The 27,148-nt window shown below is 42.9% G+C and overlaps 1 protein-coding gene across 1 annotated transcript; it reads right to left on the reverse strand.

Annotated features, from left to right (window-relative positions):
* Positions 1 to 483: 483 nt before the first annotated feature.
* aldh1a2 (aldehyde dehydrogenase 1 family, member A2) lies at positions 484 to 27,148 on the reverse strand. Its single transcript, XM_088921252.1, has 13 exons — positions 26,966 to 27,148; positions 15,172 to 15,276; positions 13,811 to 13,951; positions 12,565 to 12,694; positions 10,938 to 10,999; positions 10,060 to 10,188; positions 9,759 to 9,872; positions 4,678 to 4,780; positions 3,780 to 3,964; positions 2,880 to 3,044; positions 2,219 to 2,376; positions 1,662 to 1,736; positions 484 to 1,225 (listed from the first exon to the last, which is right to left on the reverse strand). Exons 1-13 carry the CDS (start codon positions 27,080 to 27,082, stop codon positions 1,153 to 1,155), a joined length of 1,557 nt encoding a protein of 518 aa, XP_088777378.1. The 5' UTR covers positions 27,083 to 27,148; the 3' UTR covers positions 484 to 1,152.

A 27,148-nucleotide genomic window follows, 5' to 3' on the forward strand; every position in this document is an offset into this window, starting at 1 on the left:
ATGAAGTAGGTAATGGGGAGCAATTGTGTGAAGACTTCAGGCTGAATTTTTGCAATGGAATCAATTGATGTTACTGTATATTAATAAATGTCATCTCTGTGTAACATAAGTGGGCATAAGTTAAAAGCAAGAGGGGGCATCTTTGATCTGTCCTGTGTGACTGCATGTTCATAACTCATTGTTCTAAGAATCACATCCACCTTTCATTTAGAATCCTAGGAGGACCAGGAGTTGAGTGGGTGGTTTTCTCCAAATGCTGAGTAAAATGTTCCCGCCTTTCTCTTTCAGAGTTGATTAAGAAACAAAGATTTACCTTTTTCCTAATTTTAGCTCCTCAGATCTTTAACATTCAACAAGAAGCTGTAGATACTGGGATGTCATGAATATTAAAAATAGAAATGAGATAACTTTGAACTCGAAACCAAGCGAGCCTTGCAAGGTATCCCTTTTCTCGTATTTAGGAATGAATAGAACAGGGCAACATTTGGAAAAATGTTTTTAATGAAAAAATCTATAGAAAATATTTTATATTTTAGCTCTTATACTTTCATAGTACATAATTGTATACATGTTTATAACTGAACATCAATTTAACAATCACTGTTGTATAAAATGCATCAACTTTTTTTTCCTGGTTTGAGTAAAAGGTTTTCTAAAAGTTAGCCATTTTTCTTTGTACATTTTATCAAAACATTTGAAAAATATATCAATAAAGGGTAATATACAGTGTAAGTGGTCAAAGAAGAACTGTTAATTCAAATAAACTAGTGTTAACAGTAGGATGTTATCGATTGACTTAGGGTATGGTGAGAGGTGCTGATTTTTAACTAAATCAGCAAGTACTTGTGAAAGTTGAAATGAAGTCGACATGTAATCGAGCTTATTAAAATGCTTTGTGCACTGCTTCAGCTTTTCTACAGCCTTCTCCCCACCCCGCACATTAAAAATAACTTAAGCACAGGGGACAAGGCTCATGATGAGAGCAGCAGTCCACAGCAATGTTGTAAGGCTGAGCCACAGATGCAATGTCTGAATAGTGTCACATTGTTGCTTGGGTCCTCTTCAGCCATCCCACAGAGTGCTTAAATGGAGACAATTAGTGATGCACTCAGAGTCACCCCTCCTTGTCACAGTGGTGGAGGGTCCAGCAGCCTAGGAGTTCTTCTGGGGTACCTTTATTGTGATCGTTTTCACTTCAGAATATTCTCTCAGTCCGTATTCGCCCCTGGCAAACATGGGGAAAAAAAACACACAGGATTTTGTTTTTGTTCGATTTGGGGATGGTTGTGCCAAGATGACGTACAGACACATCTCCTTTAACCTGTCTTGTCATTTTGTTTGTCATGGCCAAATTCTTCCACGCTAGCAGCCAAATCAAGTGACCCGGAAAACACAAGTATGGAAGACAGATCCCCTCGGAAAGCAGAAGAAGTGCCTTGTTGCATTGCTTTCAAAACATAGTGCATCGCGTCAGAATTAAGTTGTTTAGTTCATTGCAAATCAAGAAAGCAGTTAATGCATGTTCATATTTGTGCGGATTATAATCCTACAGTTTTTACCCAAATCCCTGCACAATAGCACAGAACGTGCTGCCCTTCATTACTGGCTTGCCTTAGATTAAAATATTGGTTCTGAGCCAGACAGCAGGGGAGGCTACTTACATTTCTCTTCCGATGCCAGACATTTTGAATCCTCCAAACGGACACTGGGCACTCAGAGCATTGAAACAGTTTATCCTACAGGATATACAAAACATGTATTATCAGTCTGTGGGCCTTTTCTTTTCTCCCAGTACAGCTGTCTTAACTATGTTCCAATAAACATACCTGGCAGCTGAAGAGATTTGCAAGAGCAAATATTGAACAGGCATGGTTAGTAGATATGAAAACCTTTTGGACCTCCTTTATGAGCACTCAATACAGAGCCCTGCCATATTAAAATGAGCAGGCTTGGCACCTCACAGTCATTTGCGACCCAACACAGAGTTGCTCTCTGTGCAGAGCAGCCACAAAAGTCATGCAGCAGACTGCTGATATTTATATCGTGGGAGTACTGTATGTAGCAATATAGATGCTGCCATTTGGACATCTCAGATTTCTTTGTATTTAACTATTATAATAGTGCCTTTTCAATACAAGCAAAACGTTTCCTGAATTTATTGCTTTTTCCTAAAACAATCAGACAGTATCAGTTAGGCTTGTTAGACTCTGCGTCTTACCATACTGTTCCAGCCTGCATGGCTGTTGAGACGGTCATGGCCTTGTTTATATCTCTTGTGAAGACTCCTGCTGTCAGGCCATATTCAGAGTTGTTGGCCCTTTCGATCACTTCATCTATGGATTTAAACTTCATGATTTGTTGAACTGGTCCGAAAATCTGCAAAACACGACACTTTGACATGCAAACTATCCAGGAAGGAAAAGTCAATGTAGCAGCTCTTTGCATAACAAAAATAAATGGAGGTCCTTTCTGCACCAGTGGAACGTCAGTGTCTCCTGCAGCTTTAGAATCTGTGCAACCAGGTAGCCAAATCGTCTGGAGTAGTCTCCTCGAAACTAGCAAAAAAAACTTATTGGGTTTCAGTGTGTTAAGAAAGTATGTCTGTGGAAATCGTAACATTTCAAATGAACATTCTTGAATTAAATACATGCCAAATGATCTCATGGAGTGCGAACATGTATAAAAAAGGCTGCACCTCCAGCCTTGCACAAGTTTCAGAGCAGGAACGGACTGCATCCTGTCTTTCGCTGTCAGACAGACACATGTCCAGTGTACCCCAGTACACTGCGAGAGCTGTGCTGCTGGAATACGCTCAGACTGTGTGACTAAAGATGCAAAGAGCATTCACTGCAGAAAGCCCCGTGTCTAATATGCGTTACCTCTTCCTTTGCAATCCGCATCTCATCCCTGACGCTGGAGAACACAGTGGGCTCAATATAGAATCCCTTCCTCCCTATGGCTTTGCCACCGCACTCCAGCTTCGCTCCCTCGCTGATCCCGCTCTGGATCAGCTCCAAGATTTGGCTCTGCTGCTCCTTGCTGATCTGAGAAAGAAAAGAAAAGGCGCCCTTCAGAGACACAGACTTCGGGCTTTGAAAGCAGAATGAATCCCCACTCACTCTGCTGCACTGTTGGTGGTATCCTGACATTCTAAGCACAGGGAGCAAACCTAGGACCAGTAGTGAGATTTAGTGCTCTAGCACGAAACTCAGCAGCATGTGTATTCCTTTTCAGCACGGCATTCAGTGCCCGAACCCCAATCCCTCTAGAACTGCTTATTTCCTCGTATGTATTATTCAAGAAAAGTAGTTTTTTTTTTCCATCCAGTGATAGAGGTTATTAACAACCTACTTCGCAGCTTCAGAGAAGCTAGCTATTGGGGTTGTGGGTAAAGAGGCTGGTGCTGCACCCATCCATCCATTTTCTAACCACTTGGCCCAATACAGGGTTGCAGAGGAGACCGAGCCTATCTCGGCAAGCAACGGGCACCAGGCAGGATGCACCCTGGATGGGATGCTGCACTGTCACACACACTGACACAGACATAAACACGCACACACTCACACCAGAGCCCATTGTTCCAGAAGCCAATTAACCAGTATGACTTCGGACTGTGTGAGGAAACAGGAGCGCCTGGGGGAAACTCATGCGAACACGGAGAGGACGTTCAAACTCCACACAGCCAGGACCCCACATCCGGAACTGAACCCAGGGCCCCGGCGCTGTGAGGCAGCAATGCCCTCTACCACGCAGACGCGCTGTGTGTTTGAAACTGTTACCTGCGGTCCCTGCTCGGTGGTGGGGTCGAAGGGGCTTCCCACAACCCTCCTCTTGGCACGCTCCACGCTCTTCCGCACAAACTCCTCATAAACGGGCTCCTCCACATACACGCGGGAGCCGGCAGTGCAGCACTGCCCCTGGTTGAAGAAGACTCCCTGGTGAGCCTGCTCCACGGCATAGTCCACTGTCAGGAGCAGAGGACACAACCAGACGTGCTTTGTTAGGTGAGTCTGCTGCTTGACTGCAGTGCTGTACATCTGCCCAGCTGGGCGGTCTGGAGCTGTGCACTAACCAGACCTTGTTCATTTCTTCCTCAAAGACAATCTGCTGCCGTAAAGGCAGTGGACATCCACCACACCTTATCAAATCGAAGATGATAATGGTGAGGTGGGGGCAGCAGGTTGCTTCTCTCTGAAACACAAAATCCTTTCTGTTCCCCTTTCTGTTCATCTTTAAGGCACCTATTTGTTATTTGTCATGGGGCTCTGTTAGGGGTTGGTGGTGGAGGCTTTAACAGCAAGTAAAGGGTTAATTAAGCATGGTCACTTATTAACCTTCCTCAATGCTGGGAGGCGGAACAAAGGGGCTCCACTTTAATGATTCACATTCTGCGAAAGTCAGGGCTGCTGCTAAAATCATTTAAAGGCACGGAAACCTGAGTTAAATTGGGAAATACGCTTCTCTATGAAACCCCTTCTGAAACTGTATTTTTAAAAAAGAAATAACATCTTCAGAAGAGAATTTGGATCTACGGTGCACATTGTATGGCACTGTCAGTTGTCCAAGCACACAAATCCTTCTTGGATGTTGCTAAAAGAGTCTGGCTGGGACTATCACTAAGCAGAGAAAAAAATACACTTAAAAAACAATACTCTTAAAAAGCTCTAGGAGACTTACAATCTGCATCTGCAAAAATAATGTTGGGGCTCTTTCCTCCCAGCTCCAGCGTTACTCTCTTCAAATTACTCCTTCCAGCTGCTTCTTGGATCAGCTTCCCAACCTTTAAGAGGAAATGGAGAGACATTTTACACACATCACGGACATGCAGCAAAGTCCACCAGCCAGCTCAGTAAATCAGTGGGATGCAGCCATTAAATAACTTAGCAGGTTAGGGAGCTCCAGACTAGAGTAACTTAAGTAGACCTTCCGAAACAGGAGACCTCCAAAAACACATCCGCAATATCAATTCGTTTTGGAAACAAAACGATGCTAAACTGCAAAAAGATTCACTGCCGTGTATTCAAATAAAGCAAGGACATGATACTGCCAGTTCAAAGTTGTATAACCCTAGGAAAAGCTGCATAGTAGTTTTTAAGGTGCCTCTTCAGCTATACAACTCATTAACCAGTAGGCGTACAGACACATGTAGCTTTTAGCTTTTATTGTATACGAAGTGCTTATTATCATTTCTTTTTCCATAGGAATGGCCGGAGTGCATTTCGATTTGGTAGCCAGCCAAGAACAGCACTACGAGTGTTTGTGGGAGTATGCGTCTGATCCTTCGGCAACAAATTTCTAGATCACCCTCTTCGGGTTTCTACCATTATTGTTACCTTTCCCCTAACTGAAGTTATCCTGGTACAGCCTATTTTAAATTTCTACTTAGAAATGAGAGCGACGGTATGCAAGTATATACTGCAGTGTCTCAAATATTAACTTAACAGGGAGCATGGGATACAGTTCAACTCCAAAAAGCCTATGAAAAACACTACAGAGGATTTCTTTATATAAACAGCTCACGCATAGGTACTTGGACATTATGTACAACAGAGTATAAATATTTCTCTGTGCCACTATTTATCAGAGGAAAACATCTTAAAAGGCATAAAACTGGAAACCCCCCCCCCACATGGGTCGCTTACGATTTCACAACTGTATGCTGAAGGGGAGCGCAGAAGACAAGCAAAACAAAGAAATAACAGCCTTGCAGATGTTTTAACACTGGACAACTGTCTTTCAAAATAATGCAAGCCTGCATTAATCTCACTTAGGAAATGAAAAGGGAAGCCTGCTGAGCAAATTGGGACAAGTGGTTGAACAGCTGTTAGGCAGCAAACATTTGTTTGGCATGAATCATTCCCCGCTCTCCTGTAGTTCACTTTGATGGTCCTACTTGACTAATAATGAGATCAGGGTATGTTCATTTAACACAGAAAGGAAACGTTCTGCCACCTGATCCACTGTCTAAGGTGATGCGCCTCAGCAGCGTGTATCAGTAACATGGTGTGCCTTGCTCCAATATCAGCTCAACCACTGGTGACGAGCTCTTGAAACCTACACCAAGGACTGTCCCTTTTTTCCATAAACAAAGGCTTGTGACTCACTGTCTGTATATTTAAAAGCTTTGGTGCTCGAGTTATTCTATTCCTAATTGACTCCAGAAATGAAATCGGAGGCACAACAACAACAAAAAAAAGGTAATTTTTGAGGAAATGTTCTCTAACCACTTATCATAAAAAGGAAAGGCCTTATATTTGCTGGTAGCATGAAATGCAAACCACAAAAGGAATCGGCTTTTGCTTTGCGTTTGCCATCTCCCATCCCATTCCGCAGAATCGGCTTCCCGCAGTTTTTGCTGGGGCGTAGGCGCTCTAGATCCATCAATACGTCGTTCAATCAATCCATTGTTCTGGATCAGGCCGACTGGGGAAGAGTTTCCTTCCGTAACACATCCCCCGAGTAAGGTGCGTCTTTAATGCTACATCGCAAACTGAATGTGAGGGCAGGCTCAAGCTGTTATCAAAAAGAAAACTAAAACCCTTCAATGCTTTATAATGTTTATAAAGAGTTGCCATGTGTTTTGGTTTCCTGGTGTACCAGTTTCTGACATTCTTGGTAAGACTCAATACATGCAGGTACAGGTGTCTCTTTTTCGAAATTGGGTTCCCTTTAACTCCCCCAGCCCTAGTGTGGCACTGCCACTGCTATTGCAATTTTCTGAAAACAGCTACAGCAGCTGTAACTACTTCCCATATCTTAAACCAGCCCAGAAACAAGGAGGAGTAAAACTTGCGCTCAAGGTTCAAAGTAAACATACCTACCCAGCTCCCCTCAGAACATGCAATTCTGCAATCCTGTCCGTGACAAACATTATTATTTTTTTCCCCCCATTTATACGATGGCCATTTTAATGGAGCAAGCTGAGTGATGTGCCATTTTGCGAAGGTACAACATCAGCCCCCGGCACCTCGGATTCAAACCAACAACCTTTCGGTTACGAGACTCAGAGCCTGTGTTGGTGAGCATCATCTTATTTACCACACTACTGAAGCGACGATTCCCTGTAAAAGCCTCATGTGAAAAGCATGTTTTTTAACCACTGTTCCTAGGGTAATTTGCAGGATTTGCTTTGGTTACTAGTCTCTATTTTTCCTTATCTGTAAAGTTAATCTATTATGTCTGGGATTCCATACGATTTTCATTATTCCAAAATATCCCACATACTAGCACATCGGAGTCTGCAACGGCCCCTTTTCTGTGTTTTCAGAATCCAGCTAAAAGGAACGCAGAAGAATGATATGAGGAGGTCCGCGAGCTGCCACATTAACAATGGTCAGCAGAGGGTAAAAGCAGTTGAGCACAGGCACAGCGCTGGCAAGACTGTCCCGTTACAAGATTTACTATGGTTTATAACTGTATTGAGTCAGTCAGACATGTTTCACTCACAAAAACACTGCAGCTCCACCTGATTTGCTTCTGACAGGCATGAAAGGCCACAACAGGCATTACAGTCTAAAACTTAAAACTTAAACTTAAGAGGCACTTAAGCGCTGTTCGACCTTGATGTGCAAGTTTGTCATTAACATTTGCACTGAAAAAAATCAAGCTTTTTTCTGTAATACCAGAGGCACACAAAGGCAGACTTGGCAGTGAGGTAAACCAGGGTCAGAACTTCGATACTCATTAGACACACATGTGACACTTATAAACTAGCTCAGTACTAGCGAGCACAAAGACAAAGGGGTGTTGCTATTTAGAGGAAGCCAGGTTATAATTTGGGGTTGGCGCTTAAACCCACATTAATATAGCATTATTGGTTCTGAAAGCACCAGGAAGCAGTTTACAGTGGCTTTACAGCAAAACGAACCGTATGTTTCTGCTTAGCATTCATGAAAGACTGCTGCTTCCAATTCATCTCACTTCCTCCCTGAAGAATCTTTATTAGAAATCATTATGCAAATACCACCTCCTACTTTTTAGAAAAACAAAATGTAAAAATTCTGCAAGTAAACATTCCACTGGATCCATGAAGTGGGATCTGTCTGCCTACAAGTACATTGTTTTGACACATTTTTGCAAGAAGAAAGCAAGTGGCGGCTTCTCTTGAATCCTGTGTTTTACCTCCTTTGATTCTCAAGGAGTTTATTCAGCTTTTGCAAAACTGTCCATCCATTATCGGAAATCACTTACTCCCAGTAATGGTCAGGCTTTCCATAATCTATCCCAGAATCCTAGGGCTTAAGGCAGGCCTGCACTTGTTCATGTCGGTCACAGGGCAGACACACACAAACACGATTTAAAGTCTCCAATAAAGCTTGCCAGTGGGTCTTCAGAATATATGTGGAAACTAGACCACCTGGAGAAAACCCACGAGGATACAGGCAGGGTATTCAGACTACGCATAGAAAGTACTTCAATGCAGAATCGAACCCAACATCCAAGATCAGTGAGGCTACAGATCTAACCACCATATCACCGTGCTACCCTGCTGCAAAACTATCTCACTGATAATAGGAATAATTCTAAATAGAAAACGGACAGTCCGGATCTGCACTGCTGCACATTGTTACAAGGGTACCTGTCCTGCATGGCGTGGAATAAACCGACACTCACAGTGCCTCTACGCCAGAGAGTTTCAGTAGGACTGGAACGGTCAGTGATGAGGCTGCAGCAGCCAGAAGGGCAGAATGAGTAGGCAGGTGTGAGGAGAGGTAGTGACCCACACTGTCTTTGTCAGACACTCGAGCACCTACTACAGGGAGCCGCCACAGGCAGTGCTGTCACGTGGACGTCTCCTGCTGGAACAGCACACAGCAGCCGAAGGAGACCCGAAAAGTCCAAAACCCAGGGAAAGTCATGAAAAAGCCACAGGCACAAAAAAATAACTGGAGGGAGAAATCCCTCATTCATGAGCTTGGAAAAGTAGAAACGTTTGGAAAGGTAGAAACGCTTCGTAAAACATGAACGTCCACCTCGAAGGAAAATGAGCCACACGCTGAGAGAATATTTAAGAACTAAAGGCCATATTTACCAGTCTGATTTTCTTTGTGTTACCCCTACTGATTTATTACATATGGTGACACTGATGGCTACAGAGCTACAAAGAGCTACAACAAGAGTCCAACAGCGAGTTGGGAGAAAATGTGCATCAGATAACAGTATTCTGAACACTTCACATTACTAGCCTGTACGTCAGGGGGAAAATCCCACACGGATTCTGCAGCAAAGAATTTATCGACGTTTATAACAGACCTTTGGGAGAAATATCTGATCTTGCACAGCTCTGTATATATTAATCTCATGCCCAGGACCTCCCCACCCATATCTCTCTCACACCCCCCTCACCCTGCCTCCCCATCGACACCCTTGCAGCAGCTCCCTGGCTCAATCCTCGCAATATTAAGGGCTTTTGGGCTTCCAAACGGCTAGACTGCTGTTCCCACAGCTAGTTGAGTCACGCCAAATACCCACTACTTATTTTGTCCCTTTATCGCATTCATTAGGCTGTAACCAAACTACTGAAACACTCACAACAAAACATTTACTGTTAGCTTATCTTACCCTTGGAAGCCTCCAGTTTGAATGAAATACTGAGTTTAAAAAAATGGGTATGCACATGTTTTATGATTTCACGAAATGAGACACGATAGGAATGGTCAGAGTACTTTGGAAGGCACTGTATATAACACCGCATTTTAATGGAAGTGAGAGGAGAAAACAAAACAAGCCTTCTTCTTGCGTTTTCTTTGTTAAATTACCTCAGTTGATCCCGTGAAGGCGACTTTGTCTATGCCCATGTGATTCGCTATAGCAGCTCCTGCTGTTGGCCCAAATCCTGGTAAAATATTGACAACTCCTGGTGGAAAGCCAGCCTGTCAAAACAATATCAGAGGAAACAAGGCTTAGAGGGAAGAGCCAAGCCAAACCCAGGGAAAACCGACTTGCCCGAGTTCCTAGCGGAGCGGTGGAGATGGGCTGAAATAAGAACAACAACAGAGAGAGAGAGAGAGAGGGAAAAACAAGAAGAATGTGGTCGACATGAAAGCGGCAGGCCCTTGCCTCTTTGATGAGGGCTCCCATGTAGAGGCAGCTCAGCGGTGTTTGTTCAGCGGGTTTGAGAACCACCGTGTTTCCACAGCAAAGCGCTGGGGCGATCTTCCAGGCCACCATCAGCAGCGGGAAGTTCCACTGTGGAAAGGAAAGGAAGAGGTTGGTGGTGGTGGTGGTGGTGGTGGTGGTGGTGGGGGGGGGGGAGGGGCGTTCGTTAGCTCTTGGCTGTGGCGGCTGTTCGCGGCTCACGCATTGCGCCTTCACGCTGCCACACCGTGCCCAATATCCCCCCGGCTGTGTCTGCGCGTGGAGTTCAAAGCCTGGCATTTCTCACCTGTCCAGCGGCTCGTTTCTGAAGGGCTAGTGCCTTTGTATCCCAGAGAATGGGCTTCCACATTGTGCAGGACCTCGCGAGGAAGGAGATGCCCGACGTGTATTTGTTAACCTAGGGGGCTGAGTTTGGCAGGCGCGTCAGGGGGGTTGTTAAGCATTTTCCTTCCCGCGTCGGGAGACGCGATAAACGACAGCAAAACCCAGTCCCTGGAGTGAGATCCGGCAAGCAAGCATCGAGGACTGGGGGGGAAAGCGCAGCTCAGTGCGCTAGCAACGTCCAAGCAGTTCTTGGCTGATACCTGGTCTTCCCACCTCAATCCATAGACAGCTTATGAGGTTACCCTTCCATTCCTGCCTCCCTGCCAAGTGCAACTGCCCAAACCCTAGTGCCTGATAAGCACGGCAGAGTGTTCCGTGAACCTGTGCCATGTGTGTATTCCTCCAGACCCCCGTCACTCCCCTCCCAAATGAAAGAACATGCAGCTGGGAGGGCAAGGTTTTATTTGCCTTTGGAGAGGGCCGAAGTGAATTAAAATAAACAGGCAGATACTCACTGGGACGATCTGTCCACAAACGCCGATGGGCTCGTTCCTCGTGAATGTAAAGTAATCCCCATCTGCAAGATGAGGATCGTTATTGTTCAGCGGTCCAGTTGGGCTTGGCAGGACATGAAAAGCAAATGTCCTACAGACACGATGTAGGGCAGAACAGTGATCTATGGCATTAGGCACTAGCATCTGAGACATCAAAACACAAGACTTTTATATTGTTTACTCAAGCTGCCCCCTCCCCCCCCCCAAAGAAAAAGTAATTAAAAATTCCTCCAGCCCTTTGAAGGCAGATATTAATAATTAAGATGAAAAATGCCAGAAAAGAAACCGAAGTGAACTGCAAATAAACACAAGTGGTGGGTTTAATGTTGTGTGAAAATAAATGATTTCACGAGAATACGTCTTAAAAACAAAGATTCTGGATTCATAGTGGGAAAAGGTCAGCGAAGCCCATCATCTGGGCTGCTCATTCTTTTCACAGGAGTCTGGGAGAGAGGTACCACAGATGTCAGCTGATTAATGATTAGTCTTGGAGGTACAGCTCAGGGATAGTGCACATCAGGCGGCTGGTTTGCGCTGAACCAAACTGGTATTTACCCCTGGTGGTCAGATAAGAGTGCCCTTTAGTTTCTTACAAAAACAAGCGCTGCAAACCTGTCCTCTGATTACAGGCACACTCAGACTTGTGGCTAACTCTCAAGGGAAGCTTCGGAGGGGAGGACAATGAGAATTTGGCCCACTGGCATGAGAGCAGATCTTCAAACACTGCGGAACACGGGACTGTGCCCCTGTAGCAGAGAGCGCGGTACGCACAGCACAGACATGCGAAAAGAAATACATCAGCGGGAGCCTCAGAGCTTCCAGCTGGGCAACCCCAGCCTCTGTCTCCTCGGCGCTCTGAATGGTCTGCTGTTCTCCGAGCTCCTGCTAATGGCAGTGTTACATGAATGCTGAGCTGCTGTCCTCTGACACTGGGGCACCCTACAGCCAGACAAACTCCTCACCGGGTCCCTTTCACATGGCTAAGTTAGCAAGAACAGACTTGGAGCCCTCATCCCCTGTCAGGGCCCACCAGTGGTGGTGTCCTCAGAGGGAGGCTGGCCATTAGCACTCTGTATATCTGTATAGGGACAACACATGGTTTGCTTTTCTGCATGCTCTTCCTCCCTACTCCCCTCCATCCTCTCCCCGTTTCCTTCAAAGCTCCAGCCGTGCCCTTGTTGATGTGCACGTCATTACTCCGGCCCTTTGTAGAAACATGCCTGATGCAAAGCAATGCCACACCAGGGCGTTGGGTTATCCTGGGTATTCATATTCACAGATACTCTGTGTGCCATTACAGCTTTTCAATATGGTCGTTCTGCAGACAGTGAATCCCAAACTGCCACATTATCTGCATGTAACTTCATTTCGTCAGGAGTGGACCCAAAGTTTTCCTCTGCCAGCACTGTGCATTTCATGTGTAGCCCCTTACCCTTTTAGCAGATACCTGCATTTTCTAAAAGCAAATGGAAAATGCCTCAGTCCAATGTGAAACCTTTCTTCTATGACATAGGGTTTCTAATATTATTTTTCGACGTAAAAAAATCTCACACTATCATATCCAGGGCCCTGTGCTTTGTAAACATACCCATTGGGATGGTCATGCCATGGATCTTATCGGCCCATCCTGCGAAATATCTCAGTGTTTTTATGGTTCCCTGAAGGTCCACATAGTAAGCCTGGAGAAACGGTTTCCCGCTGTTCAGTGATTCCAGTGTCTGAAATGAAGGGTGGGATGGGGAAAGGGAAAGAAGAGGAGAAGGTTGTATATCATGCAGAGGATGACTGATGCCCAGGATATATCAGAAACATCTGGATCCTGGCAGATTCCGACATGTCAGACGGCTTTGTAAAGAGTTTATGTGCTGCCTGCGGAAAATGTGATACCATGATAGCATTATGTTGGCATTTCACTTGAGAACGATGTCCTCATGCTGAGTTCTTATCAGGCAGGGGAGGATTAAGTCTTATCAGCGACCATGTTAAATATTAGGATCCCAAGAGACTGGTATCCCACTTTGTCTACAACCTGTTGTGTTTTTTTTAGTCATTGTTTTCAAAAAGAACATCATTGTTTAATGTTTTTCTGTTTGTTATGAAATTGTGAAACCAATCTGCCTTGTTTTAATAGTTTTTTTCAAAAAGGGTTTATTAGAAGCATGTGCATGCTACCTTAATAAAAGGCAAGGGATGAAAGTGCTTCATGCAACGTCAACCATAGCACAATCCAGTTTTATTTCTCTCGTCGCAATTGTTATTGGCATAGTTAGCACAGAATGGACCATGTGTTAAACTCACTGTTTCCATCACCACATTTTAAAAGACTGCTTGACAATTAAATCCGACTAAAAAAGCAGTTCTACCAACTTTTGTTCTAGCTAGGTTTCTACCTTAGTCAACATAATGTGATAAAAACATTTTAAAAGCCAAGAGGAAACAACATGTATGTCCAATAATCTCAAATGCTTTGATGGCTGTTCATATAATACTATTATACAAATATATGTGTTATAATTTATAATAAATTAACAAAATCTGTGCTATTAAAAAGGTCAGCTAAAAAAAAACGGTAAACCCTTTTGCAATGACATCACTTGAGGCAGAAATGTTCGGGAACTAATTGTTACATCGCCATTAAAATTATGAGGTAATGGAGGTACTGGATCCTCTTCTATCAAGGGAAAGAGGCACAGGTATGAAAAGCATTCCTGTAAGTCTAAGCACATCTTATCCCATTAGGGGTAAGAAAATTGTATTTTGATGGTAGACAGACAACTGGCTAGCTCCTTTAGGAAAGAGCAGCACCAACAGCACCAGTAAGGCCATCGCCATACCGCCAACAGGACTCTGTCCCTCTCCACCAGGTTGGCCAGTTTGTCCAGCAGCCTCCCTCTCTCTGACGCATCCATTATCCTCCACACTGACCCCAGGGAAAAGGCCAAGCGGGCAGCTTGGACTGCCTTGTCCACATCGGCCTGGGGAAAGAGAGACGGGCAGGCAGATGGAGGGGAGGGAGAGAAGACCAGAATTACAAAACGGCAAGTCGGCCCCCCCAAAGCAAACATCTCCTGCACACAAGTACTATCTTCTCCACCCAAACCCTGTTGGTTACGGTTGGCCTGGCATTACCGGTGTTGGCCCTCACAGAAGTGTTGTGTTTAGGATGAACCCCAGTCTGCTCTCTGGGGCAGTGGAGTCCATGCATCACTAGAAGTCCGATTCCTGAGACGCACAGCAGACCTAAAACACCCTCATGTAGAGCTCTCTGTAAAAACACGTTAGCTTCTCTGACCTTTTTATCCTTTCAGTCTCATGCTCTTTTCATTCACCTTTCTATACTTCACCAAAATTAAAACCCACACCAGGTGAAACATACTGTACAATTGTGCTGCTTATAATTTTAAAGAAACTTTTGTCTGATGGATGTGAACAGACATTTTTAAGTAATGGGGATGTCCCCAGATTGTCTGCTTGTGAGAAGTTACTATCTTTATGGGGAACACTTTATCACATTTTGACATTGATAATGATACATGCCCACACACACACTTCTAATGAAAGATATCACAAACACTGCTAGGCCACCAGTCCTCATACTGAGGTTATAACCAACAATTGTAACACCTGCAATTATTGAGAGACATGCATCTTAAAAACTCTTTAAATATCCAACACAACTGCCAATGCCACCACCCAACTGTATTTATTTCAAGTAGAAATGTATTTATTTTAAGTTGGGATTAGGCTATGCCTTAGCATCCTCTGACAGTACTTCTCCCTACTGCCTGATTTATGAATCCAAAAGGGTACTTTGATTTTCTTCCTCTGTAGATTTTCCAGAAAAAAGGTTCTGCAAAACCTGATTGTCAGGGTGGAGCAAAATATGTTTTCCCTGAAAATGCCTGCATGCCCAACCACATTAGACTAAACTTCATTTTTTTTCTCTTCTTTTTTTTTCTCGGGCATTTAAACTTGGACAAATGAGACAAGAGAGAGTGCCAGGCAAAAGCAGTGGAAAACAGCATTCCAGGAATGTAACCCAAGAGCAGCGTGCGCACCGCTGTCTGATAAACATTTAGCTATGCATGCTCAAAAATCATCCTTTGATATAACACCAGCTTTCCCACGTGAAAAAAAAATAACGAAAAGAGGCAAAGTCGTGATTCTCCTCTTTTAAAAACGGTTTTCTTCTTACCTTTTCTGCCTCCTGCACGTCGCAAATCTTCTCTCCATTGGAAGGGTTGTAGGTTGGGAAGGTCTTTCCACTCACTGAGTTTTGCCACTCGTTGTTGATGAAAATCTGGATGGGATGGACAAGTGACAAAACAGCTGTCAAAGGGAATGTTCCATTGCTTTGGTTATTCCAGACTTTACTGGGGCATTGCTTAAATAAGTGCCCTCACCGTGGGGTCTCCAAATTTTAGAATCTGATAGAACTGGGAAACAAAGCCCTGTCTCATACTAAAATTGCCACCTCTCAAAAAAAAAAAAGGAAACAGCAGCCCTTCGTACTGGCTGGGCGCGATAGTAAAATCAAACTACTGGTTACTGATGTGTTGTGCTCCAGTTTACCCAGGGTGCTTTGTTGCCATTTCTTTGTCGGCATCGATCGCTTCAACATGCAGGAGTCTGTAAATTCCTCCCATCAGTGACAAAGCTGATAGAGCTTTAAAACACAGGTGGCATCACGTGTGAAGAACAGACAGTTAAATTGCTCTTAACAGCTGACCTCCCTACAATGGGAACCAGGGGAAGACATGCATTGTGGTCACCAATATATGCAACACTACATTTTCCGTTTCCGAAGCAGCTGAACTTGCACGTTTATTCTACCGCAGAAGCCGGACAAATTAATCATTAAAATGCAAATACATTCCGACACTTGAGAAAGGCTTTCTCTTGGGCGGTCACGTGTGTACAATTGACTGTATTTATTTAGCTTTCTTTCAACACCCTCCGTCATGGAAATTGGAGCAGTTTTGAGAGAGGCACTGGTTGTGGTGTCTAAATGCCTTGAACAGTTTCATATAATTGACTCTGAGTATTTCCACTTGGCACTAAGTAAACTGGAATCTGTTTCATTACTGGAAACCAGTACCAAACCCTGTAACACACAGCTTCCGCTTAAAATGCAATGCAGTGCAGAAAATAAATGTTAGGGATTTTGCAACAGTTTCTAATAAAATACAGAAATTAAACATGCAAAGCCAGTATATGTAAGTAAATACATACTTGGTGTCGTTTTCTCTATTCCAAAATAATGAAAACTGATACTGTAATTCAGTTGGTTTCCATACCACTACCTTTCACAAGCACTCACTGTGTCAGGATTTTATTGGTACAGATTGTGTGCAACTGTTCTGCAGGTTAAGGGAGGTGTTGCAGAAGGAGATTCACTCTTAGGAGAGCCCAAGAAAGGCCAGGGTGTTACATCCCTGTAAGGAGCTAGACAGCTCCCATACACATCCATTTCACAACTAAACTACTCTTTGATTTGATCACAAAACAGGTGTCGGACTTGGCTGTGTCCTGCGCTTAAAGAAGCAGCTCGTTTGAAGCAGATGTCCGGCATTTCGAGGCCTGATGAAACAATTAAAAAATCTGACGTTCATACAAGACGTCAAGTTACAGTACAAATGCTGATGTTTGTTTGAGCCTGTTTGTTTCCCAGCTCCCTTGTTCATTTCCCATCTTGTGTTTTTTTTTCAGTTCAGCTGCACAGAGTGAAAAGTGACACAACACAGAGCTTGGGACAGAATTTTAAAAATAAAACAGAAGCATGAAATAAGGCTGCAAAGTACGCGTAAAAAAGTGAAGACGGTAATATTATTCACCCTTTCAGTGTGTTAAGATAAAGCTAAGTAAATCTCTGAGACACTTGTTTAATTGCCAACAGCACTGATGAATAGACTGTTAAGAACACATCTGTTCATCTGTCCTTTTCTGTATACAGGCGATCACAGCGTTCTTTTTGTGTGGGAGGGGAGAGAAAACATCAAAAACAATCATTAAAAACAGGGCTCATATGTTACTCTCTCTCCAGGATTAGTAACTACTCTACATATTTACTAACGTAAACTTAGAGGCTTAAGTACATTTTAATTGGCAGTAAACTGTGGACTATTTACTTTAGAGCAGGTATAAAATACCAGGCTTTTGGAAGCAGTTCAAGATTAAATCCCCCAGCTGTCTGGTTTACAAGGAAAACCTAACACTTAAATAACTCACATTTTGAAAGTTTTAGGTGTTCTGTATCAGCTAGTACCATTCCACATGCACTCATTCTGCAGGGGCTCAGGTTCCATTCCAATTAATCTGAGTGAGGTTAGGCACTCCACTTCCCACTGACAGAAAGGCACAGTGCATTCAGCCTTTCTCCCAGGGCATCACCTGCTCTCTGAAATGTATACATTCTGGTGCATTTAATCTGACTCTCATTAAGGGCACTTCATAAAAGTGTCACAGCTAAGACAACTGATGACACACTACAAAAACAGAAAGGGCTATAGAGCACTGAATTAGATTTTAATTTATAGGAGGCCACTGTAGTGGAGCTCCCTAAATCAGCAGAACCCCTTGACAGCCACAACAGCTTGGTAAGAATGCAATCTGTGGGTAGCTTTATGTTACACGTAACCCCTCTCACACTGCACCAGGAAAAAGAAAAGATAACCGCTGCAAACATCGGAGAGGGCTCCCATCTAAATCATGCCCAGAAAAGGACAGCGCTCTGCGCCCTCTTTGTTCCATCTCCACACTGAATGGCTTTTAACTTTGTTAGTCTCCCTTGAGAAAGTTGATTAAGACAGGGAGTTCGCGCAATAAATCAACTCTCGAGGTTTTATTTTTTTTAAAACAAAACTCTTTCAACTGCCAAAAAAGTTGAGGACAGACGTGCAAAAGTGCAGAATTACAAACAGGTCAAGTGCATTGTAGTTCCAGGACATCGGGGCTCTGTTCCTATGCAAAGCACTGCTGAATGCTCAATCCCTGAATGAGAGCCTCAGCCCTGGTCTCCTGGGTTCTGCACAGCACGTTTCAGGCTATGTTATCTCAATACGTGGTGGAGTGAATTTTATCAGCGTTCTTACAGTGCCTTTAAAGCCTTTCTTTTGTGGCATGTGTTACATTGAACCAAAATACCATCTTATTCCCCCCCAGACTTTCTTTACTTTTTTCTGTATTTAGAAGTATTCTTTGTGTCCTCTAGCGCTGGAGGTCTATACGCTGGCTTTTTTTCAAGAAACGGCTGGATGAGATCATTCGATCAGTTACCAAACGAGCTGATTGGACAAATGCTCTCCTCTTGTTAGGAAAATAGCCCCAAAGTACTTATTTTACTCATCTAACTATGGTTGGCAAATACTGTAAATGTATAACACAACAGTAAGCAAGGATCCAGTATCCTTTACACCTCTGCATTTTCGTTTTCCACGAAGGACACGTGCAGAACATCAGAGAGGAAATGGATGAGATGTGAAAGTTAGCCCCATCTCAGCCCTTCTGTAGTTACTGCAGCAGTGAACTGATACAATATTATTTGGACAACAGATGAATGGACAGAAGGAAGGATGCACATGTTGAATGAATCTGTTTATTTCATGAGCTCAAAAAATAAAAGTGTCTGACCGAGTACAATGAATCAATAAGACATGCTTACCGCTGTCTTGTTTCCTGCTTTCTGTAAACAAGCACATCTCCAGGCATTACAGATGTTTGTGAAAAAATATTCCCTCTGGTATCACCCAGAGATCCTGTTCTTTTAACACCAGTTTCTTTGGGGACTGGATATTCTTAAAATGGGTAAAGTCAGTCCCAACACAGCTGTAAGAAAACATCACTGCTTTCTGATATATTTTCATGGATATACACATTTTGCAGTTTTTAGGATCCTGAGTTAGATGTTAAGAATAAACTGAGATGTTTGCTGTTCAACACTAATTAACCATAATGGTATGAATGACTTCATCAAGTCTTCCACTATCATTCCACTGTCATTATCTTGGCGCGGAGTGTGGAATTTTAGGTTTCAACAGGTTTCACACACATTTTTGTCTTTAGAAAAGAACACCCGGCAAACACTTTCATTTCCGCACAGGAAGAGACATTTTTAACATCCCAATAATAATAGCATCCCATAGGAGAAAGTGTTCTGGATGAACAGTGGAATGAATGGGAATTGCTCAGCTCCATTGATTTACGTAGCGTTCTGTGAGCTGATCCGTTTTTCATGTGCTTCTTCCCCTCTGGAGGCTCCAGAGGCTGTGCAAACAGAGGGGCACGAGATGCCAAAGCATGTTTCAGAGCGCAGCACATCTGTTTGGCCCCCAGCAGCTTCTCGTGGCTCGGAGAGTCAGGGAATATTTAATGACGCCTCTTTCTTGATGCTTTTTCGGGGGGCACACTAAAAATCCAGAGGCTGAGATTCCGCAGCACTGCATAACACAACCGGGCACCTGTGTCTGAGTCTGCTCAGGAAGTTTCATATACTTTCCTATCACGGGAACTTCATTTCCTCTCCCTTGCTGGACGGATTTCAGGACTTATAATTATTATTGTAACAGGCGAGGGAGGGATAGGAGAAGCAGGCCCAGCTTGTGTTTTTCTCGTCTTTATTGCATGTCTGATATAACAAACCTTTAACATTTCCAGTTCGCACGCTCATCACTGCTGCGCTCTCTGGGGAGAGAGAGGCGGGGGTGGGGGGTTGGGGGTGGAGGGGGGGCTGCGGACCCGTTGTGACTTTTTAAAAGAGTTATTATTCTGAAGGAGCACAGGCTGTGAACCTCATTGCAGTCCTCTACTTTTCAGCAAACCAGCGTTGATTTATAAAGACTATGAGGTAACGGCTTCACATGAAAAGCAAAATTTCACCACTTTTTCTGGCTCCGACAGTGGCTTTAAGGTTGATCTTTAACCCAATGAACATTGCTCAACCTATATTCACACATTTGGGGGGCGAACACTATCCTGCAGCTGCAAGCAGTACTTGATCGGTACATTACAGACCAGGAACACACGCAGTTTCATATTTAATGTTTAACTTGTAAGTCTCAGCTACTTGCTCTTCTAATAGGGTCAGTGTTCTCGTCTGCAAAGTACATATCTTTTGAAAAGGAGCAAATGGTTTTTTTTTTACTCACAGTAAATGGCATTTGAAAATATCTAAATATGGCTCAACAGAAAGTAAACACTATCTGGAAACATTTCACCCAACTGAAACAGTTGGGGTTTTTTCTATGTGTACCTTCATGACAGCGTCAAGGGATAACATTACATCTTGACGTTTCTCAATAGTTTCAGTAATTTGTTGTAACTCAGCAGGAATGAGGATGCAGTCTCCCTTCCCATAAATGAGTGGCTGTGGGCCTGGAGAGTGGGAGTGATGTGCTCAGGAAGAGTCAGCTCTGTGGGTAGCCCACCCAGCCTTAATTGAGACGGAGGAGGAGACGGGACTCAGACCCTTCTATCACTGATCAATCTACTAAGAAAGAGGAGCGAATTGTCAGGTTCCTCCTTGTATTTCTTGTCAAGGAAGAAAACCCCCCACCAAATGTTTGCTCTGGTCTGTGAACTGGGGAGAGAGAGAGAGACTGTGGAAGGGCCCCATCTTTCATTTGCAAATGGCAGCACAGCAAGCGAAGAGGAAGTGAGGTGTTCGTTTATTTTTCTAGTTACTGTAGGGGAACACTGCGAAGGGGAAGCAGAACAAAGGCCATCCGAGTGTGTTTTTGTTTGTGGGACTGGGGGATTAGCTGGTTAATTAGCCTGGGTAATCAGGGGTATCTGCAGAGTGACCATCATAAGCACATGCCAAAGACCAGTGGTTTAGTGGTGTGAAACATTCCTTTCACAGAGACACCTAGAGACAATTAAGATTCATTAGCGATATAGTCCAGAGCTCTGAAAAAAAATGCAGCCTCCGGCTTTGTATGTGTGTGGAGTTTCCTACATCCTACACAGCAAATTTGATCAATCACCCTTGGGTGGGTTTCAAATCGGAGCACACTATTTCCAGAGATAACTACAAGGATAGTAAATGACATCTAACTCAAACTAACCATTCCAGGATATTTCACTTCTTTCACCAGATCACACTGAAAACCTTAAGGTTAAGGGTGTATTTTGGTTATCAAGATTTTTAATGGACCTATTTGTGTCAGAAGTCTGTAAATAACGGCTACTTTTTTTTCCCCTTCAAAGGCAATTACTTCAAGGATAAAGTATATAATATGCGGTAACAAAAAACAATGAGAATAAACATCAAAGGGGCTCAGCTGACTGACAAGGTCTAAGGCCAAAATCATCATTCTAGATGGAGCTGAGAGTAGAGGTGGGTACAAAGACATACCCTTTCAGCCGGCACACACCAGCCTTTTCAAAATGTTTGACTAGAGCTCACAAAATGAAATGCACACAGAGACAAAGTTACTTTCTGAAGTGTGGCAATTTACGACTTTGTGCTAAATCATGTTCAGCGTGTCAGGAGGGCGCTGTATCCCACTGCGCTGCTGGCTTCTCTTGTTCTCCTGCAGAAGGAACCACGCGATCAGATCTGGGGGGGGGAATCGGTGGAATGTCAGCTTCACTTGAAACCGGCCCCTCGCGCTCTGCGACGTGTGATAAATCACCAGCCCTAGCCCTACCTTAGCACGTTTGATCTTATCTCAGCGAGACGGAGTTTTGAAGTGAGGAACACCAGATCTCATGGGTCAAACGCAAATACCAGAGACACTGACCCGCACAGTGGTACAGACCGTATATTAGTCCCTGGTGGCTGGTAGTGATCTTCTCAAGAGTTTTGCCTCTGTGTCATCTCAATTACTGCAGATTGTTATAAAGACCTGTGAGAACCTTCCAGGAGGAGCTATTAATATGCCCTTCGACCGCTTTTCCAGAACCGAGGAGATTCGGGACCAAGAGAAAGACGATAATTGATTTTTATCTTTCTCTATTAGAGATGAAACGTTTATAGAGCAAGGTATTAAAAATAAATTGACACAGACAAACAGAGCGGGCGCTCTCTTTCTGGACACTTGGGGAGATCTTGTGCTAGACCTCCATGTAACTAAGTCTCAGTAGAGCCAGTTCCCTCTGGTGAAATGAGTTTTGTCACTATTCACTTTGTTCAACTCCTCTTGGTCATTTCCTTCAGAAGATGCATTTCTGGGGCTGTTTAAACCTGACATCCACGTCAACGTATCGGTTAAATCAACCACTGCTCAGCAGCGAGTTTAAAATTAACTTTAAAAGTTACAGGCAGTAGGAGTCATTCAACTGTGACCCTTTCAGCCCCTCACTGATAATGCTCACGGATAAAACTGTGATGCAGAAGGATTGCTTCAGATTGTTCTTCATGTGAGATTGAGAGAGTGTCGGGGACCCCTGAAAGACTGCCCGCTCTTTATAAGACAAGGGATTTACGCTTTAGGGGTTGAACTCAATGACATGTAATCACTAAATATTAGGGCACCACAGGAAAGGGCTTGAATTTGAGAAGCTGTTCGCTCTGACAGAGCAACTACCTGTCGCCACTAGAGGGTAGGGCACAGCTCTGTTAATTACACTTCACACATGTGGCCTGATAGCCACCTTTCTTCTTTTCAGAAAGTGAAAACGTCAAAAATAAATAGCCATCAGCAGAGGCCTAATTTACTGCTTCCTCCGACTGTTATCGACCAGTTGCTACGTCTCCCTGCAGCAGTGGTTTCACTCTTCAGAGGGCCCAGTCAAAGTCCAGCATTGTTATTCCAGGTTCACTGCCAGAGCCCTCCCTGAGCACCATTTAGACAAACAGCTGGGGGAGCGGACTACAAAGAGGCCCTCAGTCAAGAACTGCCACTCCAAACTAAAGATGTGAGAAACTGGAAACAAGCTAGCAGCATCATGCTTGGCCTACTGGGACCTCACAGATAAAAGCAATAGGGAGACACAGGGCAGATTAGGGGCAATTTGTACTTGTTTAAACTGGGAGAAGGCATACACAGTAGAGAGATGGCCATCCCAGTCTGGGAGGAACATGTAAGGCTTTCAGGAATTAGACTTTGCAGGCAGGGCCACTCTCAGAGTTTCCCTGACCTTGCTACAGCTTCCAGACTAAGTCTAGCTATGATTCCCACAGTATGTTTAATATAAAAAAGCCTCACTTCCATCAATCCATTTTCTCGCAATTAAGTTGCTCCTTACATAAATCTGGAGCATGTTATTTTCTGCAAAATGGGATTAAGTAGCAAATAAATTGCCCCCATGGGGACACATAAAGTATTTTGAATTGAATTAAAAGATAGACACAAGACTATGGGTCTCCCAGACACAGTGATCAGTAATTTATTTACAAACAAACACGTAGAGTTCAAAGTTTCCACTCCATCTAACTTACAGTACCATGCGTTCTCACAAACATGCCCGTTGCCCATTACTCTACAGATAGCAGGTATCTGCTGTCACAGTAAGCAGATTTTAAGACTTGAAGAAAAAATGTATTTCACACTATGACTGATGTGGCAAGGTTCCAGCAGGAAGAGTAATTCAGAAATTCTCTGGCGATTAGAAGTCTCGCAATGATGTTATCTCCAATTGAATGTGTAACGGCATTCCTGCATAAACCATTTACAAGCTGTTGCAATTAAACCTTCAGTGAGTGTAAAAGCAAGTCACAAATACCACTTTACATGGAACACATTTTTAAATATCTAAATAACCTATAGATTTTTTAATATCTATGGTTCCGCATTCAATAGTTCCTAGAGGCTTAAAATTGTGTTTAGCTTTACTGAAGTCAGAGACAAAAGAGTTTCTAACACAGATACATCCACTATCGTGTTGCAGAATTCTACTGGGACACATTAGTTAATAGGTCTGTGTACTCTTTGTGTTTATTTTCCTGGGCACTAAATGCGAAATTGGGCGCAGATTAAAGAATGGAAGTTCTGAATCTATTTCCCTCATGTACAGCCCAGCCATAAATCAGTGTCCACCCCACAGAAGGCGCTGCTTTTCCACAGGCACAAACCCACTGAAATTCCTGGGGGTATTTCTCCAAGCTTTCCACTCTAAAACTTCATTAGCACCCTGTTAGGCGTGTGTGGAGGGGGTAAACAAGATGGAGGGAGCAGGCAAGGTAAATGCACAGAGGATTCCTTGAATCTATGTGCCTCATATTAAATTAAAATGAAATTCAAAGTTTATTAAATGTTTTTTTCTCCATTCCCTGCAAAGACTTTTCTTCTACAAGAGAAATGTTAATGATTGTATTAATGCCCTAGGGTAGTAAATGCGCTTTGAGTGGAGTGTCCAGAAAAGCGCTATATAAGTGTAAGCAATTATTAATGAACGTTCAGTACAAATCCTGCAAGACTTCAAATATGTGTTTTTCGGAGTAAAAGTCAAGATTCGAAAAATCTTTTTATTTATCATCTCTTTTCTTTATGTATCTGACTTTTGAATAATCAAAATCTACATATATTTGCAAATTTGCATATTGGAAATGAAAAGTTCTTGTTTCATTTATCTTTATTTTAATTCTTGCTACACTTCTGAATGCAAAAAGGAACACTCCTCTTGCTTTGATTAAAAAAAAAGTTTTTTTTTTGTCCTAACTGCTGCAGCTTAGGGTAACACTTAAAACCCTTCATGCTCATTTAAAGGTTTAGAACACCAGCCAAGGCAAGACAACAGTACAAATGTTGCATTAATTAAACTGATTCAATTAAGCACAGTTAAACCCAAGTGTTTGTGTGGACAAATAGTGATTTAGGCTATATAACCAAGTTTAAAGACATAGAAAAATGCAGCACTTTTGCTTATATAAAGAATTTCAATATAAGCAGCAAGCTTTATAAAGGTCAAAGGCTTGCTATAATACTTACATTTGTGATACTGTAAAACACTCTCTTTGAAAGCCAAAAATGCATAACAGGGATTGCTATTAATATCTGAAACATGCAATTTAGGCATCTTTTGTTAAAACATAAAAACATACATCAGGAGAGATCAGGTTCTATAACGTGTAACTGAAAGCTTTTACGTCTTTAAAATTTCATACATGATCTAGAAACCTGGACAAAACCTCACAAACACAGGAAATTCACTCAGTTGACTCCTTGTTGAAGTATGATAATTCAGTTTTCAGAATGCCACACTGAATTAACTGAGTTTACTACATGCAGTTCTCGAATGCCAGAATCTCCACTCCAAATTATTAATTCAGTCAGGTTCTCAGCTTTACTATGAGAGAGTACCAGCATTGCCAGTCTTGTACAAACAAAGAGCAAAAATTAGATGGAGTTACTCCAAGGAAAGCCTTGCAAAACCTTTAGGGATACTAAGGAAACTAACAGTATGATTTCCAAGTAACAGTGGACAGGTTATTATTTTCTTTGTTTACTTGGCTGAATTAAAACAAATGTTTGCTTAATTTGTGCTGGGGTTTTGTTTTAGCTCACAAAAGCTCTTAAGTTTCCCACAGAAAGGTGACACCAACCAACTTTTCACTTAACGTGCCCTCCTTCATGTAACATAACAAACAGTCCAGGCTTCAAATCTGAAGGAAAGAACTCGGGAAGGACACTTCCGTTTTGTACTTTTATGGAGAAAACTGCCCTATCTCGTCTGCTCCTGCGGACTTTTCCGGAACCCAGTGGAAACCACCTGCATGTAGGAAGACACCTGTTTTGAAATCCTGAAGCTCTCCCAGGCTCCAGTGTGAAAGTGCTTGCAACTGAAAATGACATCTGAATTGAAGGAACCATCACTTGCTATCTTACTCCAATTACACTTGGAACACAGATGCCATTAAATGTTACAGCCAAAGCAAAACTGCGTGAGTCATCTCTTTTCCATTCTTTCCTGTGGTGTCTCCTTCTCCGGTCTGGAAGAACTGTATGTCACTGTTAATTATGGAATTTTATGACTTAGAAAACCTGGGAATAAATCCCATATTATCATACAAACTTACAAAAGTGCTACAATGATAAAGTTATACAAGCCATACATTATTATTATAATTATTATTGTTATTATTATTGGCCTTGAAACGAACGGAAACACGTTCCCTACCCTTAACTAGATGTAGACAGAATCATAATCTCTTATCCACGATTTCTTGGAACAACAGCACAGTGGAAAGACGTGTTTTGAAGTTTACCAGCCTTCTGCCCTTAGTACCGGATAATTACGACTGTTTGAATAAAAAACGCACCCAGTCTGGAGTGAGTTTCAAGAATCTAGAAAACAGAATTTTTTCAGCAGCGTTGTTGTCGAGATTGAGCCTTTGTGACAAAAACATAAACAGCACAGTTTCCTCTCCAGCGGCTCCTGAGTTGTAAATAGCGATGCACTGTCCATGAAGCAGGCTCCGAGCTATGTTTAAAACAATTCAAGTTCATATCCTTTCCGTAGTAATACATGAAATGCGCGGTGTCTCCTTTGTATAATCAGTGTTGGAATTACCTTAATCCAGCTTTCAAAAAGGGCTAATTCGTTTTAAATGGTTGGCACAGTTCTTTACAGACATTACAAAAAAAAGTACGCAGCTCTTGATAAACTAAATGGAATCAACTAAGCCCAATTCTCTGTATGATCATATCCTGTTTCTCGCGTACACATTCCTATAGTCGTATGTAAAAAGAAGACAGGTCCTTAAGGATTTTGACAATGATAATATATTATTATACCATGTATAGTAATTTTAAGTTAAACTTAATACATGTCTAAATCTCCATATAGTTTCCCCCTAGAGTGCTGAAAAAAGACACGTTATGCTTTGGTATTAACTTTACTATGAGAGTCTAATCAATATCAGACCGGGATCATGCACATCTGTAAATAAAACCTAGTCACAAAGAATGCACATCAGCAGAAAAAAAAAACATCACAACCTATTCATGAATTCGATAAAAAGCAAAACAAACAAAAACAAACACTTTTTTTCAATTTGACATCAGTCTCTGAAAGCGTCCAGTTAACATCTCGGAAGTTTTCAGACTAACCTTCGTATGCTTGATCTCCAGGTTGGGAACTGGCGAGGGCACGAGGTGGAGCGAAGCCACGAGCGCGGCGGGGTCTGTCTTGACTTCTCCCGGCAGTTCAATTTTACTGGAAGTCATTGCGCCTCGGCTGCCCCTTCGGTTCAGATCGGACCGGTGATTTTTTTCTACTGATTTCTGATTAAG

This window comes from Atractosteus spatula, chromosome 7 (assembly GCF_055471065.1).
Source record: "Atractosteus spatula isolate fAtrSpa1 chromosome 7, fAtrSpa1.hap1, whole genome shotgun sequence".
NCBI lineage: Eukaryota > Metazoa > Chordata > Actinopteri > Semionotiformes > Lepisosteidae > Atractosteus > Atractosteus spatula.

Coding starts and splice junctions, on each gene's coding strand:
- aldh1a2 (XM_088921252.1), bottom strand. CDS start 27,082: ATGACTTCCAGTAAAATTGAACTGCCGGGAGAAGTCAAGACAGACCCC. Junction 10,189..10,937: donor TTTGTGGACAGATCGTCCCA/GTGAGTATCTGC, acceptor TCCTTTCCACAG/TGGAACTTCCCGCTGCTGAT. Junction 2,377..2,879: donor TGCGGATTGCAAAGGAAGAG/GTAACGCATATT, acceptor CGTGTTTTGCAG/ATTTTCGGACCAGTTCAACA.